This window comes from Dermatophagoides farinae, chromosome 2 (assembly GCF_024713945.1).
Source record: "Dermatophagoides farinae isolate YC_2012a chromosome 2, ASM2471394v1, whole genome shotgun sequence".
Classification (NCBI taxonomy): Eukaryota; Metazoa; Arthropoda; class Arachnida; order Sarcoptiformes; family Pyroglyphidae; genus Dermatophagoides; species Dermatophagoides farinae.
The window spans coordinates 7,979,788-8,007,496 of record NC_134678.1 but is presented as its reverse complement, the minus strand read 5'-3'; the positions used below and the strand labels follow the sequence as shown (position 1 = coordinate 8,007,496).

At 30.0% G+C, this 27,709-nt stretch overlaps 1 protein-coding gene across 2 annotated transcripts; it reads left to right on the top strand.

Moving 5' to 3' along the window:
* Positions 1-280: 280 nt before the first annotated feature.
* On the top strand, positions 281-27,466 carry LOC124499196 (uncharacterized). Of its 2 annotated transcripts, none has more exons than XM_075735671.1 (4): positions 281-1,382; positions 7,843-8,600; positions 25,067-25,121; positions 25,257-27,466. In XM_075735671.1, the coding sequence occupies exons 1-4, from the start codon at positions 596-598 to the stop codon at positions 26,597-26,599; spliced, it is 2,943 nt and encodes a 980-aa protein (XP_075591786.1). In that variant the 5' UTR covers positions 281-595; the 3' UTR covers positions 26,600-27,466. The 2 variants fall into 2 exon arrangements, with proteins under 2 accessions (XP_075591786.1, XP_075591785.1); XM_075735670.1 differs by having other exon boundaries at positions 281-1,553.
* The last annotated feature ends 243 nt before the right edge of the window (positions 27,467-27,709 follow it).

The window sequence follows — 27,709 nt, the reverse complement described above, 5'->3', positions numbered from 1 at the left end:
AAAAAAAAATTCAATTCAATTCAATCAACGAAACGCGGACAGACAGACACATTTTGTCCAGTTTGCGGTGTGCACACAACGACGATACATTATTCATACACCAAACATAAAAAGGCGGGCTTATGAATTGAATTCTACAACTGTATTGTACAAGTGTGTGAGTTGAATGGAAAAAAAGAGCGTGAAAGAAAGAGTCATTAGACTCGCTTCACTTTGCTTCGCTCATACACACGCTACAAATTGGCGAGCACTGTTGTGTGTGTGTGTGTGTGTGAAACATTCGAGATTCGATTATTATCATTCGAAATCTAGACTGGCAAAGTATGGATCGCTCACACAATGAGTATTTTGCCGCTTTTTTTGGTTTGTAATTTTTAGATTTTTTTTCCAATTGTTAATGTGTTGTGCCACCATCGTCATATTGATTGGTTGATTGATTTTCATTTTGAAATTTAATTAAAATTTCCCTAATCACTAATGAAATTCTATTAGTAAATCGATGTTATCATCATGTGTGACTTTGATAAATTTTTTCATTCTGTGTCAATCAATGAATAATTTGACTTTCAATTAGTGAAATATCAATTGTGTGACTATGGAAGGATCTAATCCATTATTACCACTACAATCACCATCAACAACATCTGCATTTGGTGGTGGTGGTGCTGGTTCATCTGCGACTTCAAATGCCGCCGGTACATTAGCACGTTTAGGTGGCCGACCAATACCTGGATCATTTGCACATTTTGCATCCCCTATTGCACCATATACAATGCCAAGTTTTATGGCTACTGGTTTAGGTGCTCAACAACAACAGCCAACGGCAACAGCCGTAGCGGCAGCCGCAGCAGCAATGGCTGCCAATCATCCAGCTCATCAGGCAATGTTTCCAAATGATCATTCATCATTTCAATCAACATTAGCATCAATGGCTGCCTATTCATTTGATTCATTATTGAATGCTAATTTCAATCAATTTGCTAATCTTTTGATGATGAATCCAGCAATGGCGCAACATCATCACCAGAATGCAGCGGCTGCTGCGGCTGCCGCTGCGGCTTTAGGGTTACAGCCACCATCAGCATTACTTGGTGCAGCATTTGCAGCTGCCGCATCAAAGTCATCACCATCATCATCACCAGCATCAGTATCAGCAACAACAGCACTCACAACATCACCGATATCAACAACAATAAATCACCATTCACCACCACCAGTGTTGACAAATAATTCAAATCATCTAAATAGTAATCATCATCATCACCATAATCATCAGAATCACAATTCATCATCACCAAATTCAATATCATCATCATCATCACCGACACCATTATCGCCTGGAAGTTATCATGTTCGTCATCATCGTCATGATTTATTGATTGGTAATAATAATTTAAAAGAAAATCTGAATATGATGAGCACTGTGATGAACAATAATACAAATTCCACGGCAGCAAATACTTTAACAACACCCACAACGACAACATTATCGATACAAACTAATAATAATAAAATCAATACAGCAACGCCTAATAAAGGAACCAATCGTAAAGGTATGGACAAATATTGATTTTGAATTGATTTTTGAATAGTCTAGTTTTTTGTACTTGAGACGGTTCTTTGAATTATAAGATGATAATGATTTTTGACCTAATAATGAATGGCATATGTTGTTGTTGAAATTTATTCAATTCAGAAAATGATGATGATGTTAATACATAAAAGATGAGGCATCGTCATTAATATATTTCTCGATGATGATGATCATATTTGTCTGAATTATAAATCACATTCTTATGATGATGCGGATGATGGCTGATGAAATGTATCATTATATAACCATAACATATTGACCACCATAATCATCATCATTATTGGGATAATGATGATGATCACTAGTCAATGTAATGTGTGGTTTTTTGTTTGTTTTTTTTCAAAAACTCAAACTACATCATCATCATCATCATCAGATAATGATCATCCTTGTTTGATCCGGATATTATTATTTAACACATCATATTACTTGATGATTTATTTGTTTTCAAGTCGAATGAGTCGGTTTTTTTTCTTTACCAATTTTTTTATTATTATGCATTAAAAAACGAATCTCGTTCGTGTGTTGTCATCACCTTTTATTTATTGTTTATTTCTCTTCGTCTTTCTTGTAAATTATGGTTTTAAGAAGATTTTCTCTTGCGTTCTCTTTTTGTGTTATTTCTATCCATTTTAATGGGTGAAAAAAAAGAAGAAAATCCATTTAATTACCATTTGGGCTAACGAATTTTTTTTCGTTTTTCATTCCTCTCCATTTGTAACATTTTTTTAGCACTTTTGATTGAGATGTCGTGCTCATAATATATAATGTGTGTTTGTGTGTAATGTATTCTTGTTTTGTTTTATGTTTTAACAAACAAAAAGCCAAACTATGGACCACCACATCACATTACGAATCATTGGATCATTAATATATGAAATGTAACAATTTGTTTGTTTTTTTCGGACCATTATTATCACCCTGTTAACGGGTTATTTTTGTTTGTTATTTTCGACCATGATGGTGGTGATTGTGGCGATATTCGTAATAGAATTGTATTATTAATAATAGTGTATCTCATAATAATCACAAGGAAGAAGAATATAATTTTTTCAGTCCATCCTCTCTTTCTGCCTTTATTATGTTCATTCTTTAGGATCCAGAAAACAACGAATGATATATGGATTGAACCGTTATGATGATGATGATCATTATTATTATTATTATAATACTTGGATCATTGAAAATTCTTTTTGCAAATTATTTCCAACCAAACCACCCATCACATATCTCATGTCTAATATATAGAAAGGAAAGAATGAGAAAAAGTTGAGTGATATATAGTCTACATGTCCACACGCGTTTCTGGATCAAACGAATAATGGAAAAATGAGAATCCGTACACGATATATAGAGGTGGAATATATTTTAATTTTTGAGCCAAAAACAAACAAAAAAACTATTCAGACTCGCGTTCATCATCATCATCATGGCTGACTGCATGTCTGGTTGGATGAATGAATGAATGAATTGGTCTCATTTGGAATTCGAATCACAAATTTTTCTTTCTTTCCCAAGTTTGTTGGTCGTCGCTTTTTTTATTATTATTTTGAGTGAATTGTGTAGGTATAGATGGTTATTTAGTAGTCGATACTCGTTTCATACGTCGATTTTTATTTTTTTTATGCTTGTTCTTCTCACTGGTTATTATTTATTTGGTCTTTTTTTTGTCTTGTGTCTGTATTTTATACTTGGTTCCACCAATTTTCTCCCAATTCCTGGCACTGTTTGCCATTTTTTTTTTGTAAATAGAATTTGCACGATTGTTGTTGTTTGGATTAACCATTAGTGATGGCGTATATATATCATTCAAGTTTTTTATCATTATTTTACGTTCCTGAGTTTTTTCGTTGTTTTCCAAAGCTATAGTGTCATTTTTTTCATCATAATTCTAGTTTGCTGATGATTGTTTCAAAAAAAATTTTTGACTTTCAGGCCAACCAGTTTATAGCATAATCATTTTGTCGTTGTTGTTATTGTTTATGCATATGCATGATTCTCTCTCTTTCTCGATCATTGAAAGTGACAGTTGATTGTATGGTCAACAACAACAATATTATGATGATGAAGTGTTGATTGTGACGAATTATGAGTGAAAATGTTTTTGTTTTTTTTGTGCTGAATATTTATTCAGGATTTTTTATTTTTAATTTATGAAATGAAATGAAAAAAGTTTTTCTATAATCTATCTGTGTCATTGATCGTTTGGGATTAAGCATTTCTTTGATTTGTTCATGCTGGAAATTGTATGTTTTTTTTTTGGATTAATAGTTTTTTATTTTCTAAACTCTCCAAAGAATAGTGTGGACAGGCAAATTATTAACACATTCACTTTATACCAACATAAAGTATGTGTGTGTGTGTGTGTGCAGGGATCAATTCATTCAAGTTAGCTGATGTTGTCAACAATTTGTTATGTTCTATTCCTTCATGTTGTGTTTAAAAGGTGTGAAAGATGAATTAAATTTTTGTCTGTTTTTTTTCATTCGTTCGTTTACAATTTTCTCAAAATGACTAACTGACTGACTTGATAGTTGTTGAAATGTGGAGATCATGATTAATTGATTACATTGTGTATTGTATGGTGACCATTTGGTGTCTGTTAGACTGATAGCCATAGATGGACACAGTCAAGTCAGTTTCATATGTGAAACTGTTTTTCAAGGTGAAAATTTTTTCATGTGCGGAAACCCAATGTGTCATGGTTTGTCGTCCTGTTCATCAACCATCATTTTCATCATTTATCATTTTTTTCATCTGTCTTCCGTTTTTTCTTTTGCCAAAAAAAATAATTCATTTCAGTTCACCACATTCATTGTGTCTGTTATTGAATTTTTTTTCATTTCATTTTTGAAAATTATTTTTCATTTTAGTAAAATTTTCTTGTAAGAATATCAGTTAATTAAACGGAAAAAAAATTTCTGAGAATGAATACCAGATGACAGAATTCTTTTTTTGATTTTCTTTTGTTCTTTAGCATTTTTTTTTCTTCTCTTTTTTTGGCCACCAATCGATAATAGGAAAAAATTTTGTACAAATCTGTACAAAAATATAGAGAGAAGGAGAAATCTGAATGAATTTTTTTCCATTGATAATAATTAAAAAATAACGGTTAACTTTTAGATTCGTGATTCATTCACTTAATACAATATACAATCACTTGAGGGTTGTTATTTTTTTTTCTTTGTTTTGTGTTTCCAGTCCTGATGATGATGATTATGATTATGACGACGAAGAAGAATTTTTTAATTACAATTATCTAATAATTGACTTTTTTCTTTCTTTCTTTCTCTTTGTCTCTTGTTTCCTGTGTAACGATATGTAGAAAACGGAAAAATAATATTGAGTTCTTGTCTAGAAATAAAGAGAGAGAGAGAGAATGCGAACTTGTTTGGCACTAATTAAATTAATTGTTGTAGATTCTCTCTCTCTGAATTGAATTGAAAAAAAGCAGATACTAAAACTATTAATGAAACTGAATAAATGAATGTGAATGAATGACAAATAATAATTGTCAAATTCAATGATTTTTTTTCTTATTCATTCATTTTACTATACCGAATTTTAATTCAAATTGAACTTGGAAGAAGAAGAAGAAAGAAATTTAATTTTTTTTCCATTGTTTTAATTTTTTGTTTGTTTGTCTTGGCTTGATTTTTTTTTATTTTTTATTTTTTGGTTGTGTGTGCCACTCCTGAAAATGACAGACCACTGAACACGCAAATTTTTTTTTTCTTTGATGACCAGAGACATGTGTGTGTGTATGTGTCACCAAATTAGAGAATTTTTTTTTATGACAACCAATCAGCCATTTTCACATTCACATCACACAAACAGACACAAAACCAATGAACAACAACAACAACAACTCAGTAGCCAGAATGAAAATTTAAACCTATATGTGATGACAGATGTGTAATAAGGTGTGTGTGTGTGTACGTTGTGTGTCACCCAACCAATCAACCAACCAACCAGTCAACTAACCACAATTGTCATCATCATCATATCGTGATTGTTTGTTCGTTTTTTCGGAAAACCTTTAAGCTATAAGTTGAATTCATTAATGAAAAAAAATAGAAACAGAAAATTCTCACCAATTTTCATTTTTACCATCTGAATTTATTGGTGATGATTCACACAATGTTTGTTTGTCCTCTTATGACTGTTTTTTTCCTCTGTTTGAAAAAAGGATGGGTCAAATCCGGTTCAAATTATTATATTTTATTTTATTATTTCTTGACCGAATTGGAAAAATTCCAATTGTGATTATTTCTCATTTTTTTTCTTGATTGAATTGATTTTGATTATCACGCACACACACACACATCAAATGTATGGGGAAAATACATAAACACCATTTGTAATTGATTGCAATCGATTGATTGAAAAAATCTGTTTTCTTTTGTCCATTTTTTTTTGGTGAAATATTGAAATTTCTTATGATTTTACCTTGAATAAAACATATAACATGTACACTCTTCAAATTATTCACAAAGAACATTTTGTCTTTCTTTAAGGTGTTGCCTATAAAAGATGTGTGATCGAGGACATTTCGAAAGGTGAATTCAAACTCACTCCAGACTATTGTTTTTTTTACGAATTGAATTGAAAAAAATTGTTAACACTATGATTTCATTCTATGGGGCTGGGAATCTTTATTATTTTGATTACGTTTCGATCATTATTGTGTTGTAAAAAATTAATTGATTTTATTATCATCATCATCATCATCATTATTGGCTTTTGTTTTCTTTTCCATTATTTTCTTGTGATAATAATGATTATTATATATATGTGATGGCGATAAACATACAACACTCCCATCATTGCCTCCGCCCATATTCGACAATTGAATTCTTCTTTTGTTTATTTTATCGTCATTTTATTGTGTTGAAAATCATCATCATTATCAAATAATGATAATGATTTTTCATTCAGATTCAATTGGATTTTCTTTTTCTTCTTCTTTCTGTTTGACAATTAAGTAAAGAGAGAAAAGAGAAAAACTAGTCAACATTGAATCTTTTTTCCATTGATCATTTTTTTCCAATTGAAACAATTCCGAACCGATCGTAATATTGGCTAATTATAGAAAGTTAGTTCATATGTACCCTATAGATATAATGTCAATTTTTTTGTGTCTGTTTATCTGTCTGTTTCAATATTTAATTAGCTTCTAATAAATAGAAAAATGACTTTGGTTAGGCTATATTGGTATGGTATGGTGGCTTCACTACCACGGTTCATCGGTTATTCGATTGAAATGATTCATTGAATAATTGACTTTTTTGTTTTGTTTCTCTTTTGTGCCAATTCAATATTTCCAACTATACGAATATTTATTATTGGTGGAAAGTATTGAAAAAATCAACAAAACAGTCCATCATTCATTTTTCATATTTCTTTCGATAAAAAAATGTAGTTTAGGTGAAGATCATCATCATCATCATCATCATCATCTTAATTAATTAATCGGTGAATGAACCAGGGGGATTCGAATTTTCTTTTTTTGTTCTGAGCAAAGTCTCTATATAGTCTACTATTTCGACAACAGTCGTCGTTCAACAACTTTTTTGATCGTCATCGTTTTTTTCACAATTAATTTATTATTATGGATAAAGTGTAAATGAGTAGTTGATGTTGTTGTTGAGAAGATTGAATCTTTTCATGGATTTTTTTAGTAGAAAAAATTTAAGTTTATGAGCTTGATGATGATCACCCAGAAAAAAGCGGCCAGATTTTTTTTTGTTGATTCTCTCCTTTTTTTGGTTAACATCTCAATTATCTATTTCTATGATTTTTTTTCTATTAATTTGTTCGTTTAGCACCATATTCACGTTTCTGATGTGAATATAGAAAGAAAAAAACTGCTGCAGATGCTATTGATCCGATTAGCTGTTGTTTCTTCTTCGTTTCGATCACGATTTTTCAATTAAAAACACGATTGAACAAACGATGGGGCGCTCTTAAAAATCATTCACAGTGTCAGCATGGTGTATGATTGGCGGTGGTGGTGGTGCTGGAGAGAACAAATTGAAACAAACGAACAAAAAAAAAATAAGCAACGATTGATTTGTCTAGAATCTATAGATATAGCGGTGGATCGATAGTAATCAATTATAAAGAGCCAATGAGAAAAATTACAAATTGAATGAATCGATAAAGATGTCAAATGTTTCGTTTTTCTCATTTTCATTTTTTGAAAAATTAATCAAATTTTTTTCGTCTAATTTTTTTTTTGTAAATAGGTAGCAGCAATATTAATAATAAAGAGAATACAACGAAAAATGGTCGAAATTCTGGTCAAAATAATCATCACGATACATTGATAATGAATAATGGACGTCGTAATAGTCAACAACAAAAACAGCAAAAGCAACAGCCATCATCAATTTCATTATCTGAAATGTCTATACGAACAACAAAAACAACATCATCAACTAATGCTAGTCCAACATCATTGTCTGAAACATCGTCTATCGATCATACATCATCAATATGTATTAATAATCGTCATAATAATAATAATTTAATGGCGGATAAATATCATCAAAATCATAATAATGATTCAACATCATCGATAGCTAATAATGGTGATCTGGATATTTGCATGTCATCACCGGATATACTTTCATCTGATGATCATGATATGAACAACATGTCTTCTAATAATGATAATGATAACCTAATTGGCAATAGTAATCATAATAATTATTCGATTAATAATAATCATAATCATCGTAATGGTAATGGTGGTGGTGGTGGTACATCAAGTTCATTATCACGCCGTAGTTGTTCATCACCAAGTTTAGCTAGTGAAGATTGTGGCAGTGATGATGAAAATGATGATGATCCACATGATAGTAAACGTCGCCGGACACGTACAAATTTCAATGGTTGGCAATTGGAAGAATTGGAAAAAGCATTTGAAGCAAGTCATTATCCGGATGTTTTTATGCGTGAAGCATTAGCAATGCGTTTAGATCTGGTGGAATCACGAGTACAGGTAGGTGCCATATATTCATTTTTTTCTCTTCTTTCTTTTTGTTAGTTTAGGTTAGTTTAGTTTTCTTTTTTTATTTACAACCCGAAATTTCTGCGAAAAAAATGGCAATTTAATTAACCAAAATGTCTATAATTCCATTTTCTATTCATCTATAATTATTTTACTCTGTAAATAAAAAGATAGACTTATAATCATCATCATCATCATTGTAATCATGTTGATGATGATGATCATGAGATATTTTTTCGAAATTAATTCGGGTCAACCAATGATGATGATAACGATGGTTTAATGATGATATTATGTTTTGTTTGTTGGTTAGTTTGAAAAAAAAATCTTGATGATTGAGGCTTGAAAATATTATCATTTTCCTTGTTGTTATAATTTATATACAATTTGATTCAATTCAATTCAATTCAATGATGATGATGATGATTCAAATGTGGAATGTGTGTCTGTGTTTCGTTGTTTGTTGATTTTTCTTTTTCTGTTTGTGGATAGTAATTACATTGTTATTGATTGTACTATTAAAATGCGATCAACTTTGTGAACAAACAAACAAACAGGCAAAAATGAATAGAAAACCTCAACCTCAGTAGTAGGTATGTGTCGCGAATTTATTCTATTTACCTTCTCGAATTGATAGATATTTGAAGCAATTGAAACCAAAAAAAAAAATAATTCGACGATGATGATAGAAAATGACTTTATTTCTATTTCATTTCAATTGCAGAAAATAACTCTATTTTTCTTGTTTTGTATCAATCAGTTTTTTTTGTTTTTCTTTATAAAACCGCCTCTGAATTGAATCTGATTCTTAGATTGATCTTTTTTACCTTTTTTTCGATCAGTCGATTGATCGATGTGTCCATGTGTGTGTGTGTGTGATACACATTTTTTTGGTCGGTGGTTTCATACAAAAGTCGCGACAGGTCGCGCCACAAAAAAATAACGAATTGAATGAATGAATGAATGATACACCATCTCATTTTTTTACAAATTTTTTTTGTACTTGCCCCCTCTTTTTCCACATTACCTATTTAATGCTAACTGAATGATGACCGATGATGATGACGATGACTGACTGTATGTCAAACATACACTCGAATGACTTAATTCATAAACTCACACACACACACACAGAAATAGAAACATGGAAAGATTTGATTTGATGGATCGATCTTTAATTTCTATTTTCAAAGTTACAATAATAAATAACAACAATCTAAATTCTTTTCGTTTTTTTTTGTTTTGTTTTCTTCTCCTGTAGAATTACATAGCAGCAAGCAATGTATTTTTTTCGCTGTAGTTATTCACTACTACTATTTGACCAAAGTTTTAAGCAAAATACGAAAAAACACCGCGATTGACTAATAAGAGATCGAATTTATTTTTTTCCTCGCTACGAATCCAATCAATCAGAGCTAAAATTTAACTGGAATGAGTGTTGGTGATTAGGGGGAAAGGAAGACAGAATAAACTGTGATAGGTCATAGGTACAATAATAATAACATGACACGAGTCCCTACGAGTTTTGTCATTGAATTTACTTCAGGGTGAAAACACATTGTCATATGATCGATTTGTTTGTTTGGTTGTCGATGTGTTATGTACGTATAGCAAATGACAAAGGGCAAAATTTGTTTTTCTTTCCATTATAATCTATTATTACACTCTGGTCAGAGGGCATGATCATATCGATTCATTTTTTTCTCCAGCTATTCATTGTATTGTAATTTTTAAAGTAAATGTTCAAAAGCGAGTCGAATTAGTGAATTTATAATGATGAAGATTGATCAGGATTATCAATTCTTCATGATGTTTTATTGGTTTCGTAAACCAGACTTTCTTTTGTAATTTTGTTCATATTTAGCTGTCTAAATATTTTTATTATATTTGAAGAAAATCGTGGCGAAAAAATGAACCGTAATTTTTTTCTTAACATTACGATAAATGATGCATGAAAATGTTATCCAATGAAAGAATGTGTGGACCATATGAATGCCAAATGGTCCATCTTTATGTTTAGTCAATGAAAAAAAAGGTCAAATTTTTATTGAAAAAAAACAATTATTTGGGTGAATTTTTTTTTTGAAGCCATAAATCAACATTGCAACAACATTACTTGCCATTGAAAATTATCAAGTTTTGGTTCTTTGTTTCAATAATGAGAGATAATTTCTAGGGAAAAATAAAAATAAAACCATTATGATGATGATAATAAGTGTGTGTGTGTGTGTGTTTGTAAATTTCCATTGAAACAAGTCTTGGACGATAATCGCACTAGAAAAACAGAAAATTGATTCAAATTATATGGTGATTATCTACATCATCATTTTTTTCTAGCATTCCAATCTGAATTTATTCCAATAAAATGTCGTAAATATCCTTTTCTTTTTTTTTCTATACCGAAATTATCGTCGTTGAATTTTGTTTTTTTTTTTGTTTTCACAAAAAAATGTGAATATTCGTATTTCAATCGGCCATTTTTTTCTTTTCATTTCTATACGTACAAAGTATAATCATCGTCGTCGTCGTCGTTAGGATTTTTTTTCCAACTCACCATCATTATAAAAATGATTTGCATACATTTCCAATTTTCGAACAGAAAAAAAATTTGTTAAACTCATGAATGTGGTTCATCTGATTTTCATATACAAACAAACGAACAAAAAAAAAATCAACCGCCGATTAGTATTTTTAAATATTGAATAGTTTTAGTTTTTGCCAAATTGAATCGGGTTTTTTTCAAAAAACAATTTTCTTGTTACCATTAAATATGAATCTGATATTTTTCAGTTTGTTTGAGCAGATAGTTTTTTTCCCTTTTCAATTCTTCATGAATCAAGACAATTTGCATACATCTAATTTTCACCTCTAGAAGAAAAAAAAATTTGAATGAATGATCGACATGCATACACGCACACACTCACTACATTTATATCAAGGTGTTGAATGTATGTAGTGTGATTGGCATCGGCCAAACTACAAACAATATGTTTTTTTTCGTTGTTGAATAATGAAGAAATTGAACTTTGTTTTGTTGTTGATGTTGTTGCTGTTATAATAATGATGATGATGATGCCCAACCTCTTTCCTATTAATCTAGGTTCGTTCGTTTGTTCATTTTTTTTTATTTTGTCAATCAAACATCATTGATTTCCAATTGGAAATGTAAATATTTGTTTGAAGACTTGCCCATAAGATATTTTTGTGTATTCAATACAATCTTAGATAGTTGTTGATCATCATCATTATCGGACAATCAGATTGAAATAGTAGATGATGGTAAAGTCAATTTCACTTCAAAGTCGAGTTTTCTCATTTTTCAAAATTTTTTTAGTTTTTTTTCATTCGCATTCAATTTAATTCAATTCAATTCAATCAGTTGTTTTAGCTATTTTTTAATGATGATGTTGATGACAGAATATAAAACAAAAAAAAATGAAATGAAATGAAATTTCAGCCTATCCTGATGATGATGATGTTTAATGACAATGATAATGATGATTTATTATATTTTATCATCATCAAGATTGTTGTCGAAATGAAAAAAAAATGAAATAAAATTATAATGATGATGATGATGATGATGTGAATAGTGGAACGAAAAGAAAAAACAATGATTTTTTTTTGGCCAAAATAGCAATAAGTAGTAAATAGTGGTAGTAGTAGTAGCCATTATGATAATTATCATCATGGCCAACGGAAAAAAACATCCTCATGATAATGACGGATAATGATGATGATCCACCCAATCAATATTTGTATGTATGGTACACGAAAATAGAAAGAGAGATAGAGACGAATTGATTTAAATTAAAGTTGATTAATTTTTTTAAATCTTTAATTGATTATTATGATTTTTTTTTGCATTTTCATCATTATCATCATCATCATTATGAGCATAAGCGATTGAAAATTTTTTTGCTTGAAGCAAGCTTTATTTTTTTTCAAAAATAATAATTCGTCTGAAAGATTTTTTTCGACGACGACTAATTGGTAATTGATAGATACGGTTCATCATTGATGAATGATGATGATGATACAATCTATCAATTTCGTTTGTTTTTTTTTTACCTCAAAAATGAACCAAAACAAGGGAAATAATTTTTTGAGAATGAAATCAATTTCATAAAAACCAAAACAAAAATTGTTACAAATTTTATACACAATAACTGAGAAATGAGCAAACAATTGTTTATTATTATACCTGTAAAAGTGTATTTTATACCACACCAAACAAAAAATGAGCGACATAATAATGCATCAGATGTTGAAAAAAAAGAAAGAGAATCTCATTGAATTTAACAAGCCAAAAAAGAGATAATTAGCCTTAAATGATGATGATGATGATAGCAACATGGTCGTTTTTCGTTTTTTTTTTCTTTTCGAAAAAAATCTTTTTATTTTTGTCTTGAAATCATAATTTATTTTGCCCATTTCTCTCTCTCTCTCTCTCTCTCTCTCTCTCTTTTTTGTTTCTTCAAGTGTCCAAGCCCTATTATTAGCAGCAATTACACTCATCATCATCATCATCATCATCACAACTGCAACTTGAATTCTCTATTACACAGAACCAAGTGTTTCACAGTGGTGGTGATGTGTTTGTGAAAATTTTTGTTTTTTTATATAAACACTACAAACCTCTTGCAACAACAACAACCTTTACCTTGAAATAGCCAAAGTGAACATGGATTTTTTTGTTTTTTTCTTTCACGTTTCGTTTGTTTTTTTTTTATTGTTGAAAACATCAATTTTCATCATCAAATTATTATCTTTTGTTTAAATCGAACATCGAGGGATTCTACTAGAGTTCCAGAGTCTAGACCTAATTAATTTTACTTCCAACTTCTATAATGGGGGCGTTTGTGTGTGTGTGTGTATGAATGATGTATGTATATGAATTATCATCGTCATCATTATTTGACTAATTGAAAGTCAAGTCTTTTTTTTTGTTTCTTGGGATTCAATTTTTTCTTTTACTGTAATAATGATGATAATTGAGCCGATGATAGCCGGCCAAATACCCTGCCTAAAAAAACCAAAACGATTATCATCATCATCATCATCATCATCATAATTATGATGATAATGATGATGTTGAAAATTGATTCCCATATATATACAAAACATGAAAATATCTCTATATATGCCTTAAGGGTAAATGAATTTTCAATGAGATAAAGTGGATTTGATCTAGAAAAACAAGAAAAAAAATTGATTTAAATTATCCATGTGTATTTTATTTTATTGAAAATAATTTTAAATTGTCAATAAATAACACACAGAGTGGGGAAAATATAATTGATTCGAATTAACGAAATAAACTAATCGATTGATTGTGAACTAATCAACTCATGTGCCTTGTGGCATGGTAATTTTTTTCTTTTATTTTATTCATTTGTCAATTACCACACACACACAAGCAGTAGATTAAAAAGTCCAGTTTAGTTTCTCATTTTGTTTTGTTTTGTTTTGTTTTTCATAACAACAACTTGAATTGAAAATAACACGTTCATTTCAAGTATGCTAGAAAAATACTGGACAAAGTCCAAACAATTTTGCATGTTTTTATATTTTGGCATATCATATCATAATGAAATATATATCAATTTAATGATCACCATAAATATTGATAAAATGATGGTGTGATATATAGTTAGATTCGTGATAATTTTCCAAATGGAATTTCTGTATTTCATTTTCATGTTTTCTTTTTCTTTCTGGTAGTTTCATAAATGTAAATCTAAACAAGCCAAATGGTCATTGAATGATGATGATGATGATTGCATTCTCATTTTACCAAAAAATTTTTGTTTTTCACTCTGTTGTTTTGCTCGTCCAATTCTATATATATGATGGATTTATCTCGAATTTAATTAACACATCACATATATAGACAGCTGTTTTTGGTTGGTCCATTTCTAATTCCATTATTTCTCTTTCTCTCTTTTCTCTTATTTTCTCAATTTATTATATCGATCATTGTCATTGAATAATTGGAAATTACAGTATCAATTTTGAGAAATGAAAAGAGAGAAAAATTCATGTTTTGTATGAATGAATGAACTAGCCGAAAAAATTTGTTTTTTTCGGTATAGTTTCAATTATAATTTATATCACACACACACACAAGATGATGATTTTGATGATGAAAATCCAATTGAATTGAATTGAAGAAAAATCATTTCTCGATTTTAGCTTGTTATTTATCATTTTTTTCTTTCTTTCTTTGATCATTCCAATTTACAAATGTGTGTGTATGTTGTTGAAAAATGAATGAAGTGATCACGATCTAGAAAAAAACGAAGGATTCATCAATTAAACATCACACGCACACACACACATTATTGAGAGCGCATCACCTTTACAAAACTACTACCCAAAATGATTGTGTGTGTGTGTGTTTACAGGTAAAATTTATGGCAATCTATTAATACAAATCCTGTGTGAGTGTGTTTATGTTTGATGAAATGAAATCGAAAAAAAAATTTTTTTTTTTACAAAACAAGAATAGAATTGAATGAATGAAACAAAAAAAAGGTGCGAGATATGTGGCAGTTGATAATGTGTGAATGATGATGGTGGTGATGAGGATGATATTGGTGTTGTTGTTGGGAGTGCCCAGGTGATATTGACATATTGTGTGTGTGTGTGTGCCGCCGCCGCTGCTTTTTTTTTGATATACATCCACGCACAAAATGATGAAAACTTTGAACAACAATTGGTCCTGGTTATTCATTCTTTCGTGGTGATGGTGGTGATATCTTCATTTGTCTTATTTGTATGTGTTTGTCTGATTTTAATTTGATGAATTTTTTCATTTCTTGATTTGGTGATCCTGTTGTTGGTTGTGTGTGTGTGTGTCATGTCCATATGTTCAGGTGTCGGCCAGATTTTTTTTTTTGTTTTTGTTCTCATTGTTGATGATAAAGATATGGCTACTACTGTTGTTGTTGGCTGATTAATTGAATTTTGCACATTTTTTTGTTCTGGTTGTTGCTTGAATTTTGAATTCAATTTGATTCGGGTTTTTTGGATATTCAATGAATTGAATGAAAATGATCACACATTCCAAATGAAAAAATTTTTATTACCTGGCAATTAATAATTCACGTTGTGATTTTTTTTGTTGAAATTTTATTGTTGTATGATCAATTCATTTATTTCGATACATGAATTATTACATGAGTTCATCACCATCTTCATTATTGATTTAGTTAGAAAAATGAACGAACAAAATAAAGTTAATTAATTTCTGAACGTTGAAGAATTAATTAACAATTGGCTCTTGTTCTTATTGGTGGTTGTCATCATAATCATTCTCTAGAGTTTTTTTCACCAATCTATGTGAAAAAAATGATGATGATGATGATCAACACCATCAAAGTGAAACAACAACAACAACAGCAAATATGAGCAACAAATTGGTTGCATTCAAAATACCTGATTATCATGACCATGATGATGATGATGATGATGGTAGTGTTGAGCTTTCAACCAAACCAAACCAAAAAAAAAACCATCAATTCCCATTATCACCATGGCTATAGCCAGCCAGCCAGCCAATGAACCGACGACGACCACAAGCTAAAGAAGTGAAAATTGGCCCCGTTTGCAATTAATTAAATTTGGGTGCGTGTGTTTTTTTTTCAAGCCTGAGCTTTTCGAGATGATCTTTGCTTATCATCCATTTTTTTCGTCTTTACAATTTGTCTTCAAACGAAGAAGAATCATGATCAAGATTGGTGGTGAACGCAAAAAATAAGAAAAAGAAAATCCGTTTCAATTATAATCTTTTTTTTTCTTATCTATTCGATGGTGGAATATTTTTCGCTCTGCATTTCAATATATAACATGTTTATTAGTTTGCCTTGAAGAAACTAAAACAAAAACTGATGATGAGCAAGATTATTGCTATTGCTCTCGATTTTCTCGATCTTTGTTTGAAGCATGGCGACTTTTGTGCATACACACACAATAAAAAGAATGAAAATCGTGATGTAGCCAAAAAAACACACATAACACCGGTGGATATCTGCAACAAAATTTTTTCCATTCAATTCAATCCAATTCAATATTTTTCTGGGCTTTCATCGAAAATGATCTAAATTTATTCATTCACATTCAACTTTGCACACACACACACACACACACACACAATCACAAAACATTGCCCGTTTTCAATCTTTTTGTATCAAATCCAAATCAATCAATAATTGTGATATGAGAGCATTGATATTTGTAATAATTATCATTATTAATTTTAGGCTTTAGCTTTGAGATATATTTCCAATGAATGATGATGATCCATTTGTTATTTTTTTTTTTAAAAAACACAAAACGGACAACCATAATTAAATACAATCAAGAAACACAAACAGGGTTAATTAGTAATTTATTATTACTACTATGACGACGACGTCCTAATCCTTAATGATTATTGTGTGTTTGTGTGTGTTCATCATATGATAATTATTATTATTATCATCATCATCATCATCATTAATTTGTTAGACCGATATAATAATTATTGATGATGATGTCACCGGGCGCGAGCAGTCGTCAACCAAACCAAATGAAAAAAAAAATTGAAACCAACCCTTATCATCATTATGAGATCGTCATGTACCTTCTAAGGCAATTTTTTTCTATTTAATTTCCAACCGATGGTGGTGCCCAGGACATATATCCTGTGTATTTTTTGTTATGTTGCTCGATTCGAATTCAATTCCAGTTTTTTTTGTTCGTTTTTTTAATTATAATTAGATTTATTTGGTTCGTTTTATATTTATAGAAAGATAATAATTAACTCTGCCCTAATCAGCGTGTGTGTATGATTCTTGGGTTATAATTTATGAAACTGAAATGGAAAATAATTTTTTTAGCTTGGAATTTTCTGTGTATGTGTCCATGTTTCATTTTTTCATTCCGTTTCGTAATTAATAAAATTGACATGAAATGAATGAATGAATCAAGTAATCATTTGATTAGTTGCTGTTGTTGTTGTTGTTGATCCATATGAATTAATTTCATTTCATTTTCGCTCATCATCATGTGATTGACTGAAGCAGAAGCAAATTCCAATGATTCTCACTATTTGTTTGTATGTATGTGTGTGTCCTGCTGCTGAATTGGCCATAAATCAGCCGTGTGTATGTGTGACCTTTTCAACAACATTTCTGATGATAATAAATAATTTTTTCTTGTATTCGGGTCATTGGATATATCAATGATTATGATGATGTGTAAATTATTATTACATACACACACACACACATAAAGCTCATGTGTTGATGATGATCTTGAAGAAAGCTAAACTTAAATCTCAATTAAGATGATGATTTATACATGCATCAAATCGAGAGAAACGAAAAAAAAAATTTGGTGAAAATCTAATCATCGTCCACAGATTCTGACCTTTTTGTCGTTATTTGTGTCTGTGTATGAAGTGTCAAAGGTTACCAGTGATTTTTTTTCTGTACTTTTTTTTAGTTTGTGACTGATGATTTAATCGAATGATTCGTTTTTTCTCCTGTCTGCTTGTTGAAGATTTAATTCAAGAATTTATTGTCCATTTTTTTTCTCGGCCTATGTATGTGTGGCCGAAAAAAGGCGTGTCATTTTTATTTGTATATAAGTTGTTGTGTGGTATTATTTCGTGGTGACAGTTTTTTTCATTTCATTTTAGAAAAAAAAACCCATAAGACATACATAGCTGTGTGTGTGTGTGTGTGTGGTTTTCTATAGAGTTGATCTATGCAGTATGTAAGTAGTGTGTGTAAAGTCGTGGTTTAGATAGTTGAAATATTCACCAATTTTTTATATTTGGATTTTTTTTTTCAAATTCTTTTGTTGAATTTAAAAGAATTTGAAAAGCAATCATTTCAATGCGTCGAATGAAAAAGATTTATGTTTTCTCAGCAGCCATTAGATTATTGAAACTAGATGAGGCTTGTGTTAATGTGATGATGATGATCATTATGTGGTCCACGCCTTGACTATTTAAAGTGAATTTTCTTTTTCTTTTTTTTATCTCGCAAAATACACCATTATTATTATACACATCTGTTGTATTTGATATTATTGCCAACAATTTGAATTGGCTTCCGTATGTGTGTTTGTGTGTGTTTATCTGGTTTTGTCTTGGTTATAATTTCATCGAATAGCTAAATTAAGAATTTTGTTGCCATTCATTTCATTTCTTCAATTTGATTAGTTTCTTGGTTGATGAAATTATTGATTTTTTTAAATGTTCACAATTATCAATCATATGCAGTTTTATCAGTAGAAAGTTGATTGATTTGATTGCCTAGAAATTAAAGTCGATTTTCTTTTGTTTTTTTTCAAAATTGATGATGGCAATTTTCTAATTTGTTTGAACCGCGTTTTTTCGATTCAAAAATTGTCATTTTGAATAGTTTAATTGTATCCAATTAGTTGGTTTTGAATTTTGACAAAAAAAAATTTTTTTTTTTTTTGGTTTTAAAATAAAATTTTCAGAAAAGAGAATGTTATTTTGCTCAAAAAAAATACGTAAATCGACGATCAATACGAGACAGTAAATTATTGTTGAGTGTATGTACAGGATGAACGAATCGATCCAGAAAAAAAAACGAATCGGTGGCTAATAAATTGAGAAATTTTTCATTTTACTCGCAAAAAAATGCAAAAATGTAATTGGTACTTTTTTCCACCAAAAAAAAAATTTATGAATAAATTGTCTCGAAATCATACATTAAGAAAATCATTCGCAGATCGATAATTCATATTTACTCAAGACCAAAACAAAAAAAAATTGCATTTATTTAAAAGAATTTTTTTTTATTTCGTTTTTCGTTTTCTCCACACCACTCCTCAATTGTTAATAATTTTGCGGCCATTGTGCAAGCAGAATATTGAAGAAGAATTTAAATTGTAAATTATTCTCTAGGTTCAATCTAATAAAAAAAATGAAATGCAATGAAATAAATTAAAGTTTGTCCTTCTTTTCTTCTGTCATTCATTCATTGATGATGATAAATTAATAATGAGATCCAGTTATTATTATTGGCCATTATCATAGTAATAATGATCATCATCATCATAATCATTGCTCTCTACCAATCAATTATATGATGATGATGATGATGATGATGGTCTTTTTGAAAATTGATGAAATCCATCTTATGATTATCTTTTCTTGGTTGAATAGAGTTTGATAGAAAATCGATTTTTTCTTCCATTTTATTCATCTTTGATGATGATGATAATTCATTCATAGATAACTTGGTTATCATTATTATTAAGATCCGGTCAAAACTTTTTTTCCAATTCATAATTGATAACCATTTGTTGTGTACAAGAGTATGAATTTTTTTTTCATCTTGTTTGTTTACTCCGCCTTTATGATGATCATCATGTGATGATGATGTTATAGCAAAGTTTTTATTCCATCAAAATTTATTGAAATGAGAGAGAGAGAGAGAGAGAGAGGAATGATTTAATTTAAAAGTTTGAATTTTCTTTTTTTTCAATTTTCCATCACTCATTGGTTTTACAAAACTTTTGATTTTTTAACATATGATGGTGAAAAAGCCTTGTTTTTTTTCATTCTTTTGCTACATAGTTTCATGAATGAATGAATGAATGAATGGGTTTCATTTTTAAAAAAAAAATTTAATGAGTGAGTCAGTCGTGCAATCGCATGTAATCAAGCAATTAATTTTAATTTTTTCCATTTCTATTTCAGGCCCAATTAACTTTGTGATCGATTTTTTCCCATTTTTTCTGTTGTTGTTGTTGTTGAAGGGGTTGTGAAAAACTCACCCATAAATATACAGATTTGAAAGCGAGAAAAAAAACGATTCATTTTCAATGAATTGGATTTTCATACGAAAATTAAATACTACGCGTTTCTCAAAATGGGGAAAACAATTTTGGTTTCATTTATGGAGCAACAACGACAACAACAACTAACCTACCAACTTGTCCGACATAATACACACAATGATTACAATCAAATCTTTTGCTCACTTGTTCATTTATTCATTTTTAACTCTCTTGAGTTTTGACAATCAAAAAAAAAAAAAATTCATTTTATTCATTCATCGAATGATTTCATTCCTTTCATTTCATTTTATATTCATTGATTTTATCCTTTGTTGTTGTAGCCAGAATGTCTGATGATCTGATTTGTCGGGTTTTCAGTATTGTCGGGTATCTAAGGATTACACCACTACCCGTCTTGTACAACAAACAAATAAACCCGACAGATGTTTGTTCATTTTTCCGTATGATGATATGAATGATGGCAATATGGTTTTTTTTCACTCTTATTATTTATTCACATTATTCATACACACCTCTTTTGGTTCTGAATTTATTTTTTTCGTTTATAATTGAATTTATTAGCAGAAAAAAATCATTCAAAATTTAGTCAGTCAATTTTGTTGTTGTTGTTGTTGTTTGGATTGAAAATTATTTAACCAACTTCTCCAACTGTGCACCAGACAAGATGACATGTCAAAAAGTAAATGTTTTTATGGTTTTACAATGTTTACACATTACTACTATTTTGTTATTTCGATGATGATGATCATCATAAAGTTTTTCATTCATTCATTCATTTGGGCTAACCATAAACCCATTTTGATAATTATCTTGTTACAGAATTTTCAGAGAATGCAATTCATACGAGATGCTCTCCTGTTTAATACTTTTAGTAATAACAATAAACCAGAAACTTTTCACATCTCGTATTATTCTTTTTCACTATTCATTCTGGTCATGGTCATATCGATGTGATTTTTATTTTTTTTGGGTCCCTGGAGAAGATTTATACTCATTAAACAACAACACATCAGTGGTTTTTACAATGTTCAATGTTTTTGTTTTCTATTTGTTCAAAAAAATGAAATGAAATGAATTTTTCCTCCCATTATTCCTATTACCGAAAATTCAATATAAATGTCCGAATTGGGACAATTTTCGGTTTTATTATTAGTCAGTCGTTTTTTTTCTTGCTCGATAATGACGATGATTGCTTTGTTCAAAGTACATTCGTTTGAATCTATGGATATTTTTGCATCAACAACAATCATAGGTGTGTTTGATCATTTTGAATTTCGATCAACATTGGAAAAAAAATTTAATAACTAAAAAAATCAAATTCTAATGATGATGATTACATAATAATAATAATAATAACAATACAGACACGCCCATATCGATCATTATCATATATTGTTGTTGTTATATCAATTTCTAATTTTGAATATACAAATGTATTATTTGTGTCATTTATATCTCATATCCATTGCCATTAAAATGGTGATGGAAAAAAAAACAATCTCCCATTGTAATCATCAAAGAAATAATCAAATCTCGTTGATGATAATGATGATGCTAATGGATTTCAAATACGGATCCATTGTGATGAATAAAAATTGGGTGCGTTTTTTTTTGGCCGTCGATGATTATAATGGTGGTTGTTTGAGGTTAGGTGTCAACAACAACAATCATCATCATATTTAAAGTTTTGATTTTTGAATTAAGAAAAAAAAAATAAAATTGTTTGTCCCAATTTCCTTAAGTTGATGATTGTTCATGGGTCAATTCCAGGTTTACTACCACCTATTAAATGATGATGATCATGGCCAGAAAAAATGGTTCCACTCATTGTTTACCTTCATCACCTGCACACACACGTCTTTCCTGTTGGCCTGACTCTACAACAACATTATGAATGTTTTTTTTCTGTTTTCAATTTTTTTCTCTGGTTTATTAGTTTGAGGCTAAGGGAAATAATGTGTGGATTCATCATCATCATTAATCAATTTTTTTTCATTGACAATCTCATTGTGCGTTGAAGCTTTCATCGTTTATTTATCTATATGTGTGTGTTGTATAATAAGAGAGAGAGAGGAGGGTAATTAGTTGAATTATAATCAGATGTTTCACAATACAATAACAATTTTCAAAAAACTTTTTATTTACTCATTGAATTTACTACTGACTGAATAATAACTTTGACAACAACAGCAACACTGATGACTATTCAAGTAGTTGTTGTTGTATAGTTGTTCAATTTGGCGGTTCCAAAACCAATTTTTTTCTTTTTTTTTGGAATAATGATTATTATATCCAACATTCTGGATTGAATTACCTACAAAGTTCTACATAGTCCCAAAACGAACACGGCTATTTGGTGCGTGTACGAGTGTCTGTCAAATGATAAAGTTTCAATGACCAACGATAATTTATGGCTAGCAAAATAGATGGTCATCAAAAACGAAACAAAAATCGAACTTATAATTATGTCAAATGTATACAATGATTATGTGAATGATCACTGAATCACTGAAATCACGTAATTTTTTTTGTTGGTACACACACACAAAAAAGTACCGTTTTCTCATTCAATTCAATTCAGATTTCCTGTACAAATCAATTGAATAAAATTATGGAAAAAATTTTAATTTATTATATCTAGATTCTTGCCAATGAAAAACAATTACGCCACGTTCATTCAGGTTAATTTCCTTTTTTCTCTGATTATAATTGTCGTCGTCGTTGATGTATCCCATAATTATCATTTCATTTCATGTTCATTTGAATTTTTTTTTCTTTTTCAATAATTGAAAAAAAGTTCATTGAAAATTAATTAGAATCCTGAAAGTTAATCTGAAGGTTTTTTTTCTTCAATATTTTTGATTTCTCGATGATTGGCTCATAATCATTCCATTAATTATGAGCTTAATTTGGCAAAAAGCAAAAGACTTTTTATTTGCAAATGATGGGCAAAAGACTTTGTGTCTTTCTCACTGTCTGTGTGTGTGTAGCATTACATCTTCACAACAGACCAAAATAACTAATAGAACACAGCTGTTGAAATAATAATTTCATTTTTTTCTTGGCCAGACTAGATTATCATTCAACAGAAATAAACAAATTTTCTCTCTCTCGCTTTTTCTGCCATTTCGCTAAACGATAATTGCAAATCGATTTGTCTATTTTGATGATTGACAAAAAAAAGTCAATTTATATGAACATTGATTTGTAATTAAGAATTGAATTTCATTTCATATTTAAAATTTGATAAAAGAAAAAAAGTAGATTTTGAATAAATTATTCTGATCACTAAATCAGCTACGACTACAAATATATTACCGGAATGAAACTTTAAACGATCTTATCTTTCTTCGTGTTTTTGTGTATATAGTCGCCTACACTGAAAAAAAAACATAATGTGAATCGAATCGAACATTGAACATTTTTTTCGATAGAAAAAATTGGAATTGAATTGAACACACACAACTAGACAAAACTACTAAATAAAAATGATGGGAATTTTTTTTTCTTTCTTTGTCAAAATTGTATTCATTCTTCAATTTTTTTTGTTGCTCAGACAGATTTGCGTGATTCGATCATATTAACCATTTGATGATGATGACGGGATAGTCCAATAATGATAATGATGATGATAATAATAATAATAATCGACCGGATCGAACTCTACGATACCCAATATACAATACACGTATATTGAATGGGGGTGTGTGTGTGGTGGTGGTGGTGGTGGTGTTGTTAAGGGGGGTTAAAATGGCCAAAATAGCTTCCAATTCCATTTATATTATTGGCCACTGATTATTATGTATTTCTGATCGAAAACAAGAGAGAGAGAGAGAATTCATTGTTATTTGAAAATGCGTGTGTGTGTGTCTATGTTGATTTTATATTCAATTTTGAAGCATTTAATTCACACAAATTTGCGGAAGAATTACGCTCATAATTTTTTCAACTTCCAGGACATTTTTTCATTCATCCAATCAAATAGTCAACAACGATTGATTGAGTTGATGGCATGGTCTGTGGTATATTGTAATTAAAATGGAAAAATAGCTTCCAATTCCATTTATATTATTGGCCACTGCTGATCTGCTGTGTGTGTTTGTTGATGTTATATTTTATTCAATTTAATTCACACAAATTTTTTTTCATTCATCCAATCAAATAGTCAACAACGATTGATTGAGTGATGGCATGGTCTTATATATTTAATTAACTGGAAAAATAGGTGGACTGCTGCTGCTGCTGCTATTATTGATGTTGATGCGTGTGTGTGGTTTGATTGTAAATCTTTCTGTCTTTTTTTTTGAAAATTAATGTAATTTTCACAATTTATTTCAGTTTTTTGATGTAGACATGAATTTTTTTCCAATTTGCCCTATAATAATAATGACATTGCCTGACATCTTTAGTTATGAAGATGAATTTCGAGGCGGAAATTGTTTTTTTGTTTTGTTTTGTTTCGTTTTATATGATTTGATTCTTATGCTGTTATAATTGTTGGTTTTTTCAAATTTTTTATTAACTCGGTTTTTTTCTTCTATTTGCCCTTACCTGTTTTTTCGGAATTCTTTTCAATTTCTATGATCTTTCTGATTTGGCATCATCCATTTCTTCGAAACAACAACGTTCAGGTGTGGTTTCAAAATCGTCGTGCAAAATGGCGTAAACGAGAAAATACGAAAAAAGGCAAGCATTTTGTTTGATGTTTTTTATTTCTTGATTTTGTGCAGTTTTTTCCATTTACTAACATGATTAAAATCGGTTTTCGATTGATTTTCAAATTTCGTTGTCGTTTATTTTTGACGATAATTTGACATATAGGACCGGGAAGACCAGCACATAATGCACATCCACAATCATGTAGTGGTGAACCAATACCACCGGATGAGGTTGTTAAACGTGAACGAGATAAAAAGGAGAAAAAATTAAAAAAACAATTGGAACGACAGGCCAAACGTTTGTTGCAATCGAAAAATAAACCCGGTGTAAACACTGCCACATTAGCTGAAGCGATACAGCAAACATTATGTGAAATACGTTGCCTAAATATTTATGCAAAAGAACCAGAAACTTTGATTGGCGGTGAATTATTCGCCCTATTAGTTGATGCATTGACCACCGATGGTTGTAATGAGTTGCTAAAAAATGTATTCGAAAATCGGCATTCGAATATTCAATCGAAAAAATCCATTTCATCGTCTTCATCTTCATCATCGCCACCACCGCCGCCGCATTCGATCAATTTCAATAGTTTTAATGCAGCAGCAGCGGCAGCCGCTGCCGCTGCTGTAGCTGCTGCTGCCAATATGAATGGATCAAATGGTAGTTTAAACGCGGTGGCCACTAATGCTAATTCACCGAATAGTTATTCGAACCATCATCATCTTCATACAAATCACCATTATCATCATCATCAACAGCAGCAATCGGAAACAACCAAAACGAATCCATTTTCAATTGATAATCTTCTTTCATCTCGTCATGTATCCGGTTCATTATTTTCGGCTGCAGCAGCAGCAGCGGCAGCAGCTGCTGCTGCCGCATCAATTACACAACCGGCTGGATTTTTAGTCAAATCAAATAATAATGGAATTGTGGCCACCAATAATTTGAACAAAAAAGATTATGATGAATTTGATGTAGATGATGAAGTTATCGATGAAGATGATGATGACGATGATGATCGTATTTTGAGTGATGATGATCATAATGATAATAATTTAAGCGGTAACGAAGATGTTGATGATGATGCCATATCAAATTGTTCATATCGATCGAATAATTCCGATGGAACGACATTATTATCACCAAAAAAAACCAGTAATAATATTAATAATCATCATCAGCGTCATCATAATAATGATGATAATAATAAAAATGAACAGCAGATGGTAAAGAAAAATCCACAACAAAAACGATTACGACGATTAACCAACGACGAATCACCAGTTGATGATGATGATAATAAAAAAGAACAACAGTGCAATCCAACTGATCTCAGTATTTTAAAAAATGGACAACGTAGTGGTTCATTATCACCATTAAAATCACCGATGCTTGAATTATTTGATGAAGATGATGATGAGAAAAAATGTGTAAACAATAATTCAACAACAACAACAACAACAACGACAGTGGCTTCCAATGTATTCATCAATGATTGATTGATCTACAATAATAATTTGATTTCCAAAATAACCAATTTACAATTTCGACGAAAAAATTGATTTAATTGGTAATTTACTTTGATTCCAATTTCTTTATGTCTCACACACACACACACACACACACACACACACACTCATTGCACATAAAAAATTTCAAAAAAAAAATTAATCACACCGATAAATATCTCACTGCTGCTGCTTCTACTTAGGTAATCAATTTGTTTGTATCATTCATATTGATTAATTGTGACATGTGACAAACGAAATTCTTGAATTCTTCTCACATTGATTCCTTTTGATTGTTATTGTTGTTATTGACTCACACACTCAAACACAAATATTAAAGCAATAATTTATTCTTCATCCGATTCAGGTTTGTAGTTTTAAACAAATCCTTCCACTATGCTAATGTGTTGCCATAATTATAATTTCCAATAATCAAATAGATTCCTAAATGAATTCCAAAAAAATTTTAAATTTCGTTTCAAATGTAAAAATTACACACACACACACACACACAACAAAGATCACATCTGATTTTATCATCACAAAATATGTCTGTGTTTGCTTGTAATTGGAAAAAAAAGAAAAAATTTATTGATTCGATTTTATTATTGATCCACCAAAAAAAATATTCCTTCCACTTTTTATTATCTGAATCCTTTGCTGCATATCTTTTGCTTATTATTCAATAACAACCTACCTTATTGTTATTTATTTATTTGATATAAAAATAATGACCACGACGAAACAAACAAATGAAAAACAAAAACAAAAACAAAATGATGATTTAATATATGTGTAAATAATAATAATATCGATAATGATGATAAATAAATAAAACCTGAATCTATGAATTAAAAATATGTCTATAATTTTTCACTCTATGATTATGATAATGATTTTTTTTTTTGGTCATTCTTTTTTTTCGTTGAAATTCATTTTCTGAATAATCTAGTGTTGTGTGTTAGCCAGTTCCGCATCATTTGTTACGAGTGTTTTGGTTGTTTGGTTTCGGTTTTCGGTTAGTGAATGGATACAAGATGTGCGATGAGATGATGAGCTTTTTTTCATTGTTTCGTTTAGAATTTCATAATAAAATTATGG

What these genes read in the sequence shown, in the direction of transcription:
- LOC124499196 (XM_075735670.1), top strand. Translation starts at nt 596, where the DNA reads ATGGAAGGATCTAATCCATTATTACCACTACAATCACCATCAACAACA. An exon ending in TGGTGGAATCACGAGTACAG is followed by an intron (nt 8,601 to 25,066) that starts GTAGGTGCCATA and finishes AACAACGTTCAG; the next exon opens with GTGTGGTTTCAAAATCGTCG. An exon ending in ACGAGAAAATACGAAAAAAG is followed by an intron (nt 25,122 to 25,256) that starts GCAAGCATTTTG and finishes TTTGACATATAG; the next exon opens with GACCGGGAAGACCAGCACAT.